The sequence below is a fragment of the Schistosoma haematobium genome, chromosome 6 (assembly GCF_000699445.3).
Source record: "Schistosoma haematobium chromosome 6, whole genome shotgun sequence".
NCBI classification, from domain to species: domain Eukaryota; kingdom Metazoa; phylum Platyhelminthes; class Trematoda; order Strigeidida; family Schistosomatidae; genus Schistosoma; species Schistosoma haematobium.
This window is the reverse complement of record NC_067201.1, coordinates 20,723,747-20,742,758: the sequence shown is the minus strand read 5'-3', so window position 1 is coordinate 20,742,758 and position 19,012 is coordinate 20,723,747. Positions and strand designations below refer to the sequence as shown.

Sequence of the window (19,012 nt, the reverse complement as noted above, 5' to 3'; positions counted from 1 at the left end):
TGTATTTTTGGAACATCAACTTTTCATTTATCAGGTTAGATACAGAGTAACAAGTAAGGATGGGTAATCGACTGATGAGGTTGTATCGTTATCGACTGAAATGGTTAAGACATAAATCACATATGTCTGTCCACTGGCCACCTCGACGAGCGATGATGGCAGGTGTAGGTGTGTGGATTGAAAGAAAGCTAGATAGGTTCAGATGGATTCATGCATGAAAGCATTAATTGTTGGACTGAATCCTATAGATAGGTCCAAAGTATCTGATTCTGGTCCGCGTGATTATTGTAATCAATGTAACAAATGCACTCCCTTTTTGTCTTCCCTTAGATCCTGAGTTTCAAGACTATCTTATGCGTTTTATTTAGGGAATCCATTCAATCTTCTTGAATTATATTTCTCTATAGTTAGTTTTTTTCTCAATAACACCGATACTCCTAGCATTACTGTAGTAAACGAGAACACCAGTGGGGACAACCGAATGTACTTGAACATAAAATTACAGAATCTCTTAGTAAAATCTGAGAACCGTACAGTAAATAATTTATTTGCAAAATATCCATCAATTATCTCAGATTTTGTTGTTCCTTCGTATCCAACCAATCACTTTCTATTCTTGTTCTCTTCTCTTCTATTTACTCAATCTTCTTACGTCAGGCATTCCACTTTCGATCGGTTATGCATACTACTTATATCTATCGACATCAGTAGCACACACTATATTACTTCTATTATTATATCTTATGTTTTATGAACTACGTCAGTTTTATCTAACGAAACGTTTCTACCTCTACTTCATAAACATTAAATATAGATAAAAGTCGGTTACATAAATGTGTGTATTCGGTTATTGAGTTTTTTCTATTCTTAATTATTTGATACGATAAATATAAACGATGGATTTTGATTATGTAAACAATATTACAATCTAATACATTGTTATTTATTAATATAAATCATGTTGGTTTTAAATTAATCGACAAATGATACGAACTTCTTACTTAAACTAATGATTTGTTAAATAGTTATTCCATTGACCACTATTGAAAACATGAAAGCACTGGACAGCCATTTCGTTCTAATATTGAACTCATCAGAACTGCACATCCACGATCCAACACCAAACGGACTCCATCCCAATACCTTCGGTCTCACAAGTGAACACTTAACCTCTAGATCCAGTCAACCGGCATCTAACGGAATTAATGCCTAACTTCAACCAATCCACGATATTGTGCGATCATCTTCCATCGCCGTCAGTGAGTAACTACCCTACCTCACACCCGACACGGTTGATCTCCTCATCCTGGTCAAAACTTCTCACTAGAACTCCAAGTGTTACCTCACGAAGTTAGTCACTATTGAATAACGACTCAATGATCTGGAGATTAAGTGTTCGTGTTCGACTCCCTTTTGTGTGGGATCGTGGATGCACACTTCTGAGGAGTATCATACTAGGACGAAACGGTCATTCAGTACCTCCAGGTTTCCAATGGTGGTCTGACATTGATCGTTTCATGAGTTCAATTAAAACTCAACCATCTCCACTACCTTATACTGATAAATTTACATCTATCGTATTTTATTTATCATGTTTAATATTTTTTTCTTATGACCAGGAAAAATTAGATTCTTTTACTAGTTGATCGAGATATTTTAAAATGAGTTCACTTGGTAGGTTGCATGTAATCGTCAGTCGGACAGATTTAAAATCAACCCTGATAATGATTTTAAATTAAACTATACATATACATATAATGCTTCCCTTCTATTATAAAAATAGGATATATAAGGGATACTTAGTAGATAAAGTTCAATGAGCGATAGTTAGAACAATTGGGTTTTTCAATAAAAATCTCTCATATTCAATCGTTGGCGTCGTTTACTTCGATAAATGTAGTCAGATAATATCACTACCTATGAGACTTGCACAAAAATATCAAGTATGGCTCATAGTCAAGTATATAAATCTGCACTCAGAGAATGAGTTACACTCAATGTATCATCGACAAACAAAATGATAAAAAACTGTAATCAGGGAATTTCAATCATATTAGGTGTGTATGTTGATGTCAGCACAATATCCCCGATTGACTGAACATCGAGAAGACAATCCATGGAATGTCAATATAATGTCCTTGCCGTGAGATCTGAAGCTCATGAGGTTCGATCCTTTGGCGTAGCCATAAGTGTATACTACTGTGATGTATGTGCTTATGTTAACAGACATAAGTAGTATGTAAATCAATTAAACGTTGAAAGGCTGGGGACAGAAGGTTAACAAGGGGAACTAGAAAAGAATTATGAACTGGAAGAATCATAAAGAGTGCGAAATTTGCAAATGAAATATTCATTGTAGGGTTCTCAAATTTTATGAAGATATTCTGTAATTTTATACCATAATACATTAGTTGTCCCCCCCCCCACCTGTGTTCTCGTTTATTACCCTATAACTATCTAACCAGCCAGTTCATTGTGTAAAATTACAAAATAATAAATGATATATGTAAATGCAGATATAAAGGGGAAACTCTATAAACTATAAAATTATTAGATATGCTGGTTAATTCAATACAAATCCATTTGTTTCTATGATAAACCTCAATGATGATCATGAACAATCATCATACTTCTAATGTCACATAATCTTTCTTTGTCAATGGAATATTGATTTCATAACCAGCTTAACTGGGAAAGGTTAACTGAAATAAAGTCAATCAAAATGATATATCTATATACATATATATAAAAGAAAGACAAACAGTGTTATTTTTATTTCTCTTGTTACAGGAGAATATACAGACTTACAATATTAAAACATTTACGATGTATTTGATCGTATATTCATCATATTATCTATTTCTATATATATCTATTTAAATAGGGTGAATAACAAGGAAGGTAAACCTTGTATTTCTCACTCCTTAATACAAATACACATATAGATACACGTATATACGTTAAAGCCAGAAAGAGGTTCAGAATCTACCACGAAAGCCGTTCTTTACAAAATAAAAAAAAATTAAATAATGATTACAGTGGGTGTGCAAGAAAAATGAAGGAAAAACAAAGACAGAAAGCTTATTGCGTCATAAAGAAAAGATAGAACGCTGTGTGTGTGTGGATGTATGTATATAAGGAGAACTTAATTTTCAACGTTACCATTAAAACATAGATCATTATCCTTGGTAATAATTACATAAAAATGGTATGTTCATTAAAAATCATATTTATATTTTAGTATCAGAAGGGGTGAGATAGTAACTTACTGACGACAATGGTGGATGTGTCGCACAATTTCGTGGATTAGTTGAAGTTGGACATTAACACCGTTGGATGCTGGACGACTCAGTGGTCTTAATGATTAAGCGCTCGCGCACGAACTGATAAGTCCTGTGTTCGGATCCTGCGAGGCCAGGTCGTGGATGCGCACTGCTGAGGAGTCCAACAATGGGACGAAATGGCCGTCCAGTGCTTCCAGATTTTCCATGATGGTTTAGCTTCAATTGACTCATGATCTCAACTATTGATATTTATATTTTGTCATTTCATAAATTGTGTTCAAGGATCGAATTTAAAAAATTGCATTCAAGGAATAGAGACAGAGAAGTTGACTGGTAATTTGTAGTGCAAAATAGTGTGTTCAATTTTACCTTATTAGGAAGTTATAACTCTCTATGAAGTCCGCTACATACAAAGTAAGATATTGACACATATAGATGGTAATGAGCAAAAACTACGTGATATAAGAGCATAGTTTTCAAAATAGATCTCATTTCAGAGGTACTGGATGACCGTTTCGTCCTAGTATGACACTCCTCAGAAGTGTGCATCCACGATCCCACACAAAAGGGAGTCGAACACGAACACTTAATCTCCAGATCATTGAGTCGTTATTCAATAGTGACTAACTTCGTGAGGTAACACTTGGAGTTCTAGTGAGAAGTTTTGACCAGGATGAGGAGATCAACCGTGTCGGGTGTGAGGTAGGGTAGTTACTCACTGACGGCGATGGAAGATGATCGCACAATATCGTGGATTGGTTGAAGTTAGGCATTAATTCCGTTAGATGCCGGTTGACTGGATCTAGAGGTTAAGTGTTCACGTGTGAGACCGAAGGTATTGGGATGGAGTCCGTTTGGTGTTGGATCGTGGATGTGCAGTTCTGATGAGTTCAATACTAGAACGAAACGGCTGTCCAGTGCTTTCAGGTTTTTAATGGTGGTCTAACATTGATTAGTTTGTGATCTCAATCAGGCGGTATATTTTATCAAGTTATCAAATAAAAATCTGCTTATCTAATCTAGTCCTTGCTCACTGTTAATAATTGATTATACATTTTAGAGAACATTTGAATTTTGTTTCAATCTAATAAATAGCAATGATATTAGAAATGATGCAGTACTTTTATTACTGGTATATAAAAAAATCCTTTGGCACTAAAGTTTTGGGTATTTTCTGAACTTGTTCAATAGCTAGAAGTGCATACACCGTAAATCCAAATGTTATCTAGCCAGTCATATAGTGTTAATGAGCTTAGTGGTGAAACAGGAACAAAACCTATGTCTAATATTCTTGAATTGCCCTATTTTCATTGTAACTTATTCAGTAGGAGTTGATTAATGCTTGGAAGTACACAAATATGACATTAAGCAAAGATGGCTAGTGGCTAGCAGTGGAATCCGGTTTGATACGCGTTTCACTGTGTTTGGGACTCGTCAGCTAGCTATTATACACCATTGCTTAAAAAGCTTGTGACTTAAGGCTATATCGAGATCATCCACACAGGATGCACATATATACCAACAAGAGACTGATCAATTGCAGTCCTAAATAACAATGAGAAGATACAAGTAAAACAACACCATTAGTGGTTAGTTTTCGGAAATATATGAAAAGTATGTGAAATACTATATAACTTTGTAATCTATAATTAAAGATTGTTTAGTGTGTAACTATCATGTACCCATGATTGAAACAGGAAGATAACTTAAGTATCAGTTAGGTGTTTCAAACAAAGGATCAATATATTTTTGGTTTGTATAGATAATTAAAAACTACATTCATGAAAATAGGTCATCTTTAATTAGAATCAATAGTATCATTGTAAATTTTCCTTTAAAAGTACAATATAAGGTCAGACTGTCGTGAAAATTTTTCAGTTAGTTTCCAGCCCATTAGAAAATAGCAAACATAAGTGGGATAAACTTTTTAAGCAAAGATGGATAGTGGCTAGCAGTGGAATCCAGTTTGATGCGCGTTTCTTTCTATTTGGGACTCGTCAACTGGATGTACGTGCATCTCAGAGTTGATATTCACTCCGGGACTCTAACCCAGTACCGATGCAATCCGCACAGAATATACATATGCCAACATGAGACTGATTAATTGCAGTCCTAAATAACAATGGGAAGATACAAGTAAAACAACATCAAGTGAATTTATAAGTGGGTTAGTTTATAGAAATGAAAATAATTTTGCATAGTATCATAACAGATTTGTTACAATTAATGAACCTATTGAAATCTTCATATCACTGTACTTGTAAATGAGAAAAAAAAAGACGGAATGATAACTTGTCTTATGGACAAAAATCACTCTTCACCTAAATAGATCTCTAAAAGTCTCCACACTATTTTCGTATAGGGTAAGGATTAAGATTGTAAGTCTAGGGTTTTTAACACAAACTAACATTAGCTATGAAAGAAACATGCCTTTTAGTCATATGGATACATATATTTCGCGCGTAAATGTAGCGCAAATGCCTATAAGTCACGTTATCAATTCTGGTTAGTTCGTTCTTGTACTTATACTTTATCGATTATTAATACTAATAACAAAAGCTTGGTTACAGTAAGCGATTTCTAGTACAAGTCATACAATATTCCAACTAATTCCTGTCATTTATCCATTTATGTATTATTTTATTTGAACACATAAATATTGGTACAAAGGGGCACCGAATACATATGCGCTACACAAGTCACTTGATTTGTGTTTGGGCCGTGATACTGCCCAGGTGCCCAAACTGAAGCAGGTGGTTTTCTTAGGGGGCCACACCCGGAGGTTTCGACCTAAAGGTCTGATCCACAAGGCATTAGAGCAACTTCAGGCGATGCATTCCCATGGTAGCCGGTGACCAACAATAGGTTCATACGCCATTTGTTTTGTCAGGATACTGGACCCCCATGTGCACCATTGGTTTGGAATGAGGGTCTTCCAACTCCCCTAGATGGGTCCTCCATACCCACTAAAACAGTTAAATCATCGAATATTCGCTTTTCGTGCTCTCAATCTCGTAAATAACACTCCAGTCGCGAGAAGGCAATGAATAAGACTTTCTTGTCAGTGGTTGTATGCACGTGGTATTGTGAGAGGGTTTCGAGATGGAGAGCTAACTCTCCCCACCCTTAGCCGTACCAGGGCATTTAGGGGCTTAGGGCCCGTCCGGGATATATATATATATAATTTATGGCTGGCCGTGGAAAGCATGTTGGTATTTGATACGATAGGTTCTGAATTGGAGTTCCCACGTGAACATCAATATAAATACAAGTTCCAGATGGGACGTAACGCACGTCCTAAATTTCACTGCTAGCCATGATCCAAATAGTTTGAAAACTTGTAATTGGATGGAATATCTGGGCAATCCATTCATGATGTATGCATGACAATAGAGATTAATCAACCGCATTCCCTGATAACAGCAACAACAATAGGAAAATTCAAACTCTTACATATTTATCCATTGGGCTTGTGAATATGCCAAATGTATGATTAAACATGATCACCTGTTTTCGTCTTCGTCTGAAAACCTTTTCAACTAGTGCTCAGTTCATGAACATCATAGATTATCATCAAATCTATTTCTTTAGGGTTCAGTATGGACCTGCAATACTTACGAAATTAGAAACGATTAATTAGTCTACTACTCTAATACAATCAGTTCTATTGTGTAAATCGACAACAACAGCAAACATACAAAACTTCAAGATTTGCTCGCTAATACATGCAGAAAATGAATTGTACTTGATATTCGATATAGAACAAGTAGAACAGGATAAAATGGTATAACTCTGTCTATATAGTAACTAGAACATGACATTCAGGGATATTTTATACGGCTAACATAAATCATGAATTCGTTGTAAAAAAAAGTCGAATCAGGTTTAAACAAGCTACATATTATTATTATTTTTTTTAGTACTTAGTTCATGTATTTACTCTTTTCTCTTTTGTATCAAGATTATTCAATACATATCGTGATAATAAATATGTATACATGTTATTAGAAGCATGTTTAGGCGGTGAATTATGGACTATACTTCGTGATAGGTAAGTTATTATTTTCTTAATAGTAAATGTGAAAAACAGTAAGAGATCAACTATATCTATTTTTGTTTGCACTATTTATTAGTTGTGATGTTCCGCTGTTTGTTTTAGCGTTTGATCAATTTTTATTCTTTTTCATTTTGTTTTGAAAACGTATTACAGTCTCATTCTTATTGATATGTATACTGGAACAGTAGAAGTAGTGCAAGTTAGGTCAGCGGTAATGAAGGATGTTATTCAAAAAGAAAGAATGGACAACATTTCTAAAGGAATTTTGAAGATAAGAAGTGAATGCATTTGCACCAACCAAGTCAATCAGTGTCCCCAATCATTATTGGTCATGATAATTGCGCCAACCTCGATCAATTATTCTGAACTTATCAAGATAGCTAAGACCGACAGTCATTGTCAACATAAACTGATGGCACGTCTTAATTTGACACTTATTACCCTGAAGAAGTCCAGACAAGTTAGCTGGACGAAACGTTGGAATTAGTTATATTTCAATCGCTGAGAATATTTCAAATATAATTTTCACATATAATGACTTCTCTATACTCGGCGCTCAATTACTGTCAAACTATTCGTTCTAATCTTGACGAATATTCGTATAAAATATTCTCAAACTAGTCAACATTAGAGATCTAGATGAAAGGTTGTGGGGTTTACCATAAGGCATATCCCAGTCACTTCAGTCGATAGAGAGTCGCAATCCTGTTAACCGATTAGTCTTATTCAAAGCCTCTAACTATGGTTTACGATAATTTCACGAACTCCAAGCATTTAGTCTATACCTATCCACACAACTCAGTTCAATAGTCATTGTCTTCATAGACTAATGCCATATGTTGTTTTGAACGTCTCTGGCTTTCTTCCATCCTGCTCCTACATCAGCCACCATTGTATGTCGAGGTAGTGCGTAGATGGACATACGTGATGTATGTTCTAATCATCTCAGTAGATAAAGAATCATAACATCATCAGTCGATTGCCCATCTGTTATGGTTTCTCTTATTACGACCCAACTATTCCTATTACTTAGTATTCTTGGACACCAATTCACTCGACAAGTCCCCAAATTAGAACACAGTTGAACAGGAGCGAAATGTTATACCAAATAACAATGGTAGATGGAAATAGGAAGCATAATAAGAAAAACGTTAGTATATTTATAATTTTTACATAAGAAGATTCTAGAGTCTTCTCCAAGTATCGACTAGCTCTGATTGGCTAAAAAATAGTCAATCAGCGTGCCGCAACACAATCCCTCAAGGAACGTGCTTTAATCCAATATATATTCCGCTAACACCATTCTCACCTATTACTCTCCATCTAACCTCACAATAGCTAACTCAATGGTCCAAAAAATGTTTCGAGGTCACCTATGATCGAATACTAATAGCCTGCAGCAATTTTTGCGGCAATTTGGAAGGCTCTCCCGGTGTCCCACATTGTACGAACATTTCATGTACCTAAATAAATGATTGCTCTGGTTGTCAGAAGGAGCATCAACCTCGTGACTTCCGAAGGAACTCGGGTTTCATCATGAGGCGTCATAACTCTTTTGAATGAAGACCTTCCAACTCCCAGGACAGAGTTTAAATGGTTTGAATAATTTTTTCTGGTTGGCGTTTTTTTTAGCGACTTAGTTTTCTACGGGATGGGGTCGCTAACCTCATGCCCAACCCTCCTCCTTTATCCGGGCTTGGGACTGGCAGTAAACCCAGAAGGGCTCATAAATTAGGTAGAGTTGATGATGTGATGGATACTTTTTTAAAACAACGCTTCAAACGAAAACAAAGCATATACATATTCTGAGTGCTGAACTGACAGATTTACAATGTTTCATTATCAGTAGTATATTTTTAAGCCAAAAAACAAAACGAACTTTTTATTTTTTTGGTACCTTTTATTTTTACATATATGAGTGAAATGTTTTTTTTTTTTACCTTGAACAATGTAGTCAAAAGTTTGTCAATTATTTATATTAGAGATTTAGTTTTTTCAATGCTCTTATGGATAGAGCATTCAGCTTTCAACCAAGTAGGTCACAGGTATGAATCTTGTCCTTTTTTGTCGTACTTTAGTTAGGGCAACTAATTAACATCACTAGTTAACTGTTAATGCACGTTCATTGTATTTAATTCAATATCATGTATTCTATGTTATTATTAATGAACATTGAACTGTGAGAAAGAGTAGCTCTTTTTTCTCTTCTGCTTCTTCTCTTTCGAATAGTCATCATCTTGAAGAACGTACAGCAAGATTTTGTTTGGCATGTTGTATTGAAGCATTGGATTACTTACATCGTCATGGAATTGTCTATCGTGATTTAAAACCAGAGAATATGCTGGTTACATCCAAAGGTTACATTAAATTAGTAAGTTAATTTGTTTATAGATAAATAATTCAGTTTATTTTTTCTATTTATTTTTTACTTGTGGCTAGTATGCTTTACGGATCGATGGTGAATAGAGTGTTATAAGAAATTATGGAACACTGGATAGATGTTTCTCTGTGGTATAAAACTCATCAACAGTTCGTATCTATGACCCTATAATCATCTGTTGCATTCCCTGGTTATTCTCTTGCTCCTGAGACTGATGAACCTCCCCACTAGGATTTGGTGTATTCATCTCCAAGCAAACATTCATGGCGTGATGGAGGAGTATTAAGATTAATTTCATTTGATTATGGTATTCAAAACGGATTGATATAGGACCTATTAGTGCGAAACATCCGTTCAGTCATCCCTGATTTCCTATGGCACCCCAAATAAAGTTACTGCATGACTTCTGTCGTGTATAAATAATAAACTAATGTCTTCAAACTATTGATTACAAATACAGATGATATCAAGAAATTAATGTAAATGTATTTTTCAAAGATTCTATGAATCTCGGTAGCACACATATAAACTGAAATAGTTTTACAGGTTGCTATTGATGTCAGAAGTTTGGAGACAGTTGCCAGGGAGTCCTGTTTAACTTGAGTCTTGTTCTAGTTGACATTTGTCAACAAGGCATATTACTTATAATCTTAAGGGAAACCGGTATTTCTTTGTAAAGTTCGAACTCTTATCACCTTGTTCCACAGTCAGAGAGATGTTACTACTAAGCGGTTCTGGCTATTTTCTAGAATAAATTTAGTCTTAATGATTCATAATAAAATCTTCAGATGTTTGGACATGATCTTCGCTTGGATTGTTGTAAAGAAAGGTTGATCTAATGAGTATTTCTGCGTCTAATCGGGACATCAAATAACGAGTATACATTGTTACTTCCTACAAGATTAAGTACTAATCAATGTGATCTATATTTGGCTCTAAGTACTGATTGAATTAGATCGATTTATTGAGGGATTAATATTTTGGTCCTAAAGGTAATCAATTGGAATCCAAGTAGCTTAATAGTAGTTTTTTTGTTTATGACACTGGTCGACGTGAATTTGAATTTCGCAAAGTGTATAAGTTCCCTCAGAATTTCAAGCAGTATTCCACTTGTTGATGAGTTCCAACCGGCATTGAACCTTGGTGAAATTATAGCTTCTTTTATCGACTATCAATAGATTTTATTACTGACTAGTAATTTAAGAGAATCAAACTATAACTAGTGTACAGAGTGTCATGGTGAACAACTGCGTTATTATTATTATTATATTTGTGTATCATTTAGTGTGATTTCGGATTTGCCAAATACATTGGAATTGGTCAAAAAACATGGACGTTCTGTGGTACACCAGAATATGTTGCACCAGAAGTAATTCTTAATCAAGGACATGATTTCGCTGCAGATTATTGGTCGTTAGGTATTTTAACTTTTGAATTACTTACAGGCGCGTAAGTACATATATTATCTTTTTTTTGGTTTAATTAATCACTCTGTATACTAAGATACCTTTTCATATTGATAATAGAATATAAACTGTTGTTGTGTTGGTTTCGTTTATATTCAGGTAACTTTTAGTGACTCTTTATCTGACTCGAATAGGATTGTACGATGATTACTATCGGATTGTACATCCTGACTACTCTCGTATATAATCATCGACTTAAATATGGTTAGTGAATAACGGAATTAAATAAGTCAAATACGAGGATGGATTTCAAATACATATATTTTATACAATCATTGATCCAGACAGACGATTAGAAAAAACTAAGCGAAGAAGAGAGAGCGATGCGGATCGTAATGAAGTGTAGTGGAATTGGTTCACTCGCCTTCTCCACTGAGTGTCATTTCATTTTTGCTTTGCTCTCTCCTTTTCACTTCCTCTTCGTCTCCCTGATTGACTGTCTGGATCAACGATTGTATGAAATATACGTATTCAAACTTGATTCTCATGTTTGACTTATTTAATTCCGTTATTCTCTAATGCGAATCGAGTTGATAACGATATACGAGGGTAGCTGGGATGTATATTTCGATATCAATCATTCATACGATATAACTGGAATCAGATATCGGATAACTAAAAACTTTAAAGATAAGTGAATGAAATGTAACTAGATATAATTGGTTTAACTGGTTCAATTTATCTTATCAATAAATTAGTTAGTCGGTAATAATCAATGTAAAACCTATCGCTTAAATGTAGATCTCCATAATTTGCCACATCACATTAATATCGGTATGAATAACAGAAAAGTGGATATTATATTTTTTTTAAAAAACAAGGGATGAATCTGTAAGATATAAACCATTCAATAATGCTCAAAATCAGAATATCTCGAGGATGATAGTGAATGAATACATCTACGCTAATGTGACTGCACTGGAGTTATGTAATCTTAAAATCTTCAACGGTTCGTCATGACTACTGTGCAAACTCTGGCCAGGTGGGTAGTTGACAGCTGTCAGTATGAGTCAGATCAACAATCACTTATTGATGCCACATTTTATTTTGGACTCCTCTGACTTTATTCCATTCTACTCCTGTTAGTATTGTGAGTTAAGGTAAGCTATGAATAGGTATAAGTGACATAGAGCTTAGCTACTTCAGTCATTGACAAATTCATATCCACATCAACTCATTTATAGTTTTTAATTGGTACTTTACACCTAATATCAACATTACTCATTTTGTGGCTCTATCAAATGTAAAGGATACTTAGAAGACATATATGATCAAATTCAAATTCATAACATTAAATTAAGCATGAAGTTAACTGTTATTATTATCATCTGTTGGGGAGTCCCAAAATATCCCTTATCAAAGCCTCTAGAGGCTCAAAAGAAGCCTGAAAATGTTTTATCCAATCAACATTGAATAGAAGCTTCTCGAAAAAATCTAGATAAATGAAGGATTATGTGTTGCGTTTTAATTAGATAAATACCTGTATCGTTACTATGTTTGGTGTGTGTGTGTGTTTCAAAATAGTTTTACGAGAGCAATTTTGCATGAAATTTCATAAACACACTCGAGTTCATTGCACATAACTAAATGGGAGTAAAATGCTTACTTGCATTTCACACCTTTTTCTCTATGGTTCAATTTGAACTGTAGAAGTCATCTGGAGTTATAAAAAGTTAGTAATAAGCGTTCCAGTAGCAGACCCTACCACGTTCTTGAATATTATCAAAAATGGTGGAATGAACAATGAAATCGAAAACATTAGAATAGTTTGTAGCCAATTGACCTTAGTGACCAAGATGATTTATGTAAAGTCCTTCTTAATGCAGGTTGAATTCTATCGATCGAATTTCCATGTGACCAGTACTAGTCTAAGTGACTTGACACTACATATACTACGTTGTAAGTTGGTGGTTGTAGTTGACAGAAAACGCTGCTTTACCTAGATGTTGTGCTGTTGTTTGGCACTTGTCAGCAAGGTGTATCTGTAATCTTAATAAGACTAATGCTCCTTAGTGGATTCGATCCCGTGTCACATAGTTTCACTTGATTGGTAGGGTTCAGTCAGCACTTAGAAGGATTTAACATTGACTAGTACTCAGTGATCTATCAATCCTACAGGAGGTCAGACGTGGCCCAAAACGTCCAGTGGTAGCGCTTATGATTATGAAGTCGGGTGACTGGGCATCATTTCTCTTGAGATTACATCTTTCTGATGAGTACCAAATAGCACGAAACCTAGATGGAGCATAATTTCTTGACGACTACTTCCAACCATTAACTTAAACGATAATAATAGTAATTGTAATAAAAACAAGCGATAATAATAATAATAATAATAATAATAATAATAATAATATCCAACTCATATGATTATTGTCACATTCTTTTATTACGTTGTTGTATTGACTTGAAAATGATTTTCATAAGTTAATCAAGCAGTATAAATACACCCAGTATATATTTGTAATATGTCCATGTCTAGGCCCATTATGATTATGACTGTTATTTCCGTTATGATTAACAGTATCAGTAAAAGTTTATCAATTAAAGTAATAAGAGTGGGTATGTTGTCGTGTAACATATGAAGAAAACAAACAAGAACAAAAAAAATATACAATCCCTTTGTGTGTTGTTGTTGTTGTTGTTTGTAGTAACCCCTCCCTCTTGTTTTTATTTATTACTGTGGTAGTTGAGGGTGTTGGTGCATGAATGAACGGGTTAGTTGAGTTTTAATGGGAAGATGATGATTAAATATCAGCAGTCTGGATAATATATTGCATAGTGTAACTATGATGAACTACAAATATCATAGTTATAAATTATACAATATCAGAATGATCAATATATAGCTTACATATCACGATGATACATTGATTCGTGCATCTCTGTTGTAAACTTCCTTGTTTAATCTTAAATGGAAAAACAACTACTCATTCAGTATTTATACGTTTTCTCTCGTCAATAATATTGGTTTATTGAAGATATATTCTATTCATAGAAGGTGTATCAGATGTGTTCATAAAAAGGAACTTGGACAAAATCAATACTTTGTGGATATAGTTGACTACGGGGATAGGGTGAATTATTCAAATGCTCTATGTATTATGATCTCTCTTGGGGCACTTTCTATTGGTCAATATTTTGAGAATTGATATTTTTTACATTTGTGAACATCTAGTATTGTCAAAGCAAATGTATAATTGAGATACAGTAAACCAATCGAACTTTGATCTAATGATAAGCTCACGCTACTACCTAAGAGATACATGCTATTGATTGAGCATGTGGCTTACAGATATCTTTTAATTCGGTTTGACCGATAAAGTTTTTTACTCTCAATCTTCTTATTGAAGTAGCCGGTAGAGCTCGCGCGTAGGAAGCTTGTGTATGAATATCGCAATAGGACATCTCACGTCACAAGATATTGTCAGCAGTTCTATCTGAGCTTACCTACTTCTGACGAACTATAAGATTATGAACCGTTGACTAATCATTTTTCAGTCTACTCTTTTTAACAATATGGAGATTTTAGTATTTTCACATTTGAAATTACTAGTTGATCTTAGCTAGACCACCATTAGAAACCTGGAAGCACTAGTCAACCGTTTCATTCTGGTATGACACTCTTCAGCAATGCGGATACACGATCCCACATGCGGGACTTAAGTCCGGGACTTTCGGTCTTGTGCGTGAACGTATATCGCTTAACCACTTCAGACAATAGATGAAGACTTGCGCAAGATCATGAATTTATTGAAGTTAGACATTACTACCGTTAGATGCCGACTCAGTTTTCTGGAGGTTTAGCGTTTGCATGCGAGACCTAAAGTTTTGGGTTCGAATCCTGCGTATGGGATCGTACATGCACACTGCTGAAGGGTCTCATACTAAGACGAATTGATCTTCTAGTGCTTTCAGGTTTTCAGTGGTGGTCTAGCTTAGATCGACTCGTGATGTCAACTGTGAAAAATACTATTTTTAAATTGATTTCATTTAAGTTCACGTTTTTCGCACTATAGCAATTATGATCGGTTTTATTGAACTGAAAAACCAATGAGTAAAATTCTAGAAACAATGATAATTAGTGGATATGTACTTTCTGTAACTGATGAAGTAATTTCACACAAAATTTCGATCAGTAGGGTCGGACGGTGGGGCGTGTTAAGTTTAAAACGACAGAAAACCACTAGCCAACTAACATTGTGAAACAAATTCATCAGTTAACTATCTCAAAATAGTAAACCTGTGAAAACCAGTTATGTAGCCAACAAGATTAATTGTCTATTCATTATTTATCATATGAACTAATGTTGTTTCCCCAAGTAAAAAGGCACCTATTTTGAAACTTCAGAATTAAGGAATCAGTAGAAATATTATTTATACCAAAATGATTAACTTCCAAGATTCTAACTTATAATTATTCACAAGAATAGTATTTGTACTACTGTGTAACATTATAGGTGTTGATAACAAGTCCTAGCAACTAATTGAATAGGTTATAAATAATTGAAATGGGTGAAATTTCTTCCGTACATACCAGATAAACTAATCAATTCATCCAATCTATTATAATTAATCTTAGTTTGTTTAACACATACTCCATGTAAACTGAATTGTATATTAAAGTTTTGAAATGTGTTCATTGATGTAAGTGAATTATTATTGGTGTTATTGTTATGGTTGTATGATAGATAACTCATTCACGAGGTACTTGGCTTATGAGTTATCCTCTAAGTGTTTGGGGACTATTGATATTACTCGGTTGGCTAAACTGATAAAGTATTGAGACGGATTTCGAATTAAGGCTTTAATATATGAAAGTTGAATGCTTTAATTATCAAACCACTAAACTAGAAAAGGACTACTCTCGTCAATGAGCAATTATTTTTATCTGTTAATATGCGTTCAATTGAAGAATGTATAAAGGTAATAATTCCGTTTTTATCAATAACAATCACTTAGATGAACTATTTACATCAATTTCAGTGACTGATTGCACATTTCATACTTAAACATTCATCATTTGTCTGCTATAAATATAGTCTTTATTTCATTTGGTGTTGTTTTACTTGTATCTTCTCATTGTTATTTAGGACTGCAATTGATCAGTCTCTTGTTGGTATATATATGCATCCTGTGTGGATTGCCTTGATATAGCCTTAAGTCACAAGCTTTTTTAAGCAAAGATGGATAGTGACTAGCAGTGAAATGCAGTTTGATGCGCGTTTCGTCCTATTTGGGACTCGTCAACTGAGTGCACCTGCATCCCAGATTTGATGTCTTTATTATTTAATAATTTGACATTAATACTTTTTTTTGTAAATGGATTAAGTAAGGAAAATAATTTCATCTTTTTTTATCCGTCATAACTATTGCATGGATTCATCAGTTGATCAGGAATTAAGATCATGTTTATCTAGTTCTTAGCAGTGACTCAATTCTACCAATCAAGTTGCAATATAGCCAATAGTCATATGTAAATGATTTAATATCACTTATGTCTTCTGTTTTGATGCAAATTTATGGTCATAGAGAGAATTTACATGGATCTTTATTTTATATATGTTTAGTGCTAGTTTGCACTCGTCAATAAAGATTGGTTGGAATTGATACTTTTTATAGGATTCGCGCTCTCGAAATACACAGTGTTCCATTGAAAGATGTCACCTTGGACCAGCTCTGACTGAAATTAAGCTGTAACATATGATATCTATGACCATATCGTTTCTATGTTTATTAAATAAGGTATATTGATTAATTTGTATGAATTATTCATGTTCAATCCTTCAATTTTTTTCTTCCTTCCATCTGTATACTCCTCCACACAACCACACACACTCAACATTTAGTCCACCATTTCAAGCATCAGAACCAATTAAAATTTATATGAAAACATTGAAGGGTATCGATGCTTTGGGTTTGGCACAAAACAAGTATATCAGTTTAAAAGCTTTACAATTTATTCGACGATTATGCCGATTTAATCCATCCGAAAGACTAGGTGTTGGTAAATACGGAATTCAAGAAATACGTAGTCACAAGTAAGTAATGATTATTTTCATTATTGGTGTTATAAAAATAATTTGACCTACTTCATATTAACGTTGAAGATGTAGACCATATTTGATTACAACTCAATGGTCCAAAGGTGCTTCGGTCGGGGTGATAATACCTAAAAGTACTGAGTTTGATCCTTGTGAAGTTAGATAATGAGTGGAGAGTGATGAGGTGCATTTTAAGATGAAATAGTGGTCGATGGTTTGAAATGATTGTCTAAATGAAGTTAATCCAAATTACACAGTAAACAATCATCCATATTAATTACCAACTTGATATGGAATTTGACAGAAAAGTACTATTTACCTGTATGGGGGTTGTGGAGATTGTTAAGTTTTTGGTTGAGATCATGAATCAATTGATGTTAGACCACCGTTGGAAACCTGTTTGTTTTCTCAGTAAAAAGGTGATTGATTTTTTAATTTGATTATGATTTGAACTAGAATTCATGTCCACCAAATGCCCTGGTACGGCTGAGAGTGGGGAGAGTCAACTCTCCTAGAAATGCTCGAACACGTCCACGCGTATACAGCCACTGTTGGAGAAGTCCTACTCACTGCCCCCTCGCACCACGAGTGTTGTTTACGAAATTGAGAGGACGAGAAGCGAATGTCAGTCCCTTTAACCGGGTTTGTGGATACAGAGGATCAATCTAGGAGAGTTGGAAAACCCTGATTCCAAACCAATGGTGTACATGGGCTCCAGTATCCTGAAAGAACAAATGGCGTATGAACCTATTGTTGGTCACCGGCTACCATGGGACTGCATCTCCTTACGTTGCTCCACTATCTTGTGAATCGGACCTCTAGGTCAAAGGCTCCGTGTGTGGCCCCCTAAGAAAACCATCTGCTTCGGTTTGAGCACCCGAGCAGTATCCCAGCCCTCACACAAACATAATGATTTATGTGTTTAAATAAATAAATAGATAAATAATATCATTCTCATATCCCAATTTTATTTAAGAATGTTTAATTTTGTGTTCCGTATTTATACACTGTATCGAACTTATCTAATTACACTTAATTCAAAATAAATATGAATAACTTAGTTAATTACAGTCAAAACAGTCTCTTGTGCCAAATTTGTGGGGGGGGGGGGCAGAAGAAAAAACTGTACGATTTAATATTCAATTTATGAATAGTTTTGTAAGAGGATACCATTTTTCTTTTCAAATGTTTGTTTTCCCGTTGCACATTGAATAGAACATGATTATTATAAGAATAGTTTGTTTTTCCTGTTATCTGTTTTAATTGCTTATATATATATATATATATATATATATATATATATATATATATATATATATATATATATATATATATATATATATATATATATATATAGCGTCCTTATTGGTCCTATGCTCGCCTAACCCGTTTAGTGGAGTCCAGAACCCCAGAAACAGTTTCCACTATGCAAATCGTTTATTTCCCAACATACTTGGTTTATATAATAGACAAACAGACCACATCGCACTATAAAATAGGAAATAACATCTATACAAAATAAAGCCAAAAAGTGGCTGTAAACATGGGAGACTGTAATCAATAAACTGAACATAACTTAAGAACAGTAAATCGTATAAGAATAATCTTTAGGTAAAAATGAAGCTTATAATAAGAGGAATATAGATATACATAATCTAATTATTGAATAGTTACACAATAGAGAATATATATGTAATATTAGTCCATTAATAGTCCTCAGAAGATACCCATAGTTTAATCTTCACTAGGATATAACAGTTATAGTATTTCCACAGTTGAAT

The 19,012-nt window shown here is 34.2% G+C and overlaps 1 protein-coding gene across 2 annotated transcripts in view; it reads left to right on the top strand.

Annotated features, from left to right (window-relative positions):
• Window positions 1–19,012, top strand: part of PKG21D_1 (cGMP-dependent protein kinase, isozyme 1) — a 128,240-nt gene that overhangs the window by 97,184 nt on the left and 12,044 nt on the right. Inside the window, exons 13-16 of one of the 2 annotated variants that reach the window (XM_051217099.1) lie at window positions 7,246–7,335; window positions 9,571–9,712; window positions 11,007–11,170; window positions 17,037–17,228. In XM_051217099.1, coding sequence (XP_051065734.1) covers window positions 7,246–7,335; window positions 9,571–9,712; window positions 11,007–11,170; window positions 17,037–17,228 — 588 coding nt within the window. Of the gene's footprint in view, window positions 1–7,245; window positions 9,713–11,006; window positions 17,229–19,012 lie in introns of both variants that reach the window. The other variant, XM_051217098.1, reaches the window with a different exon arrangement.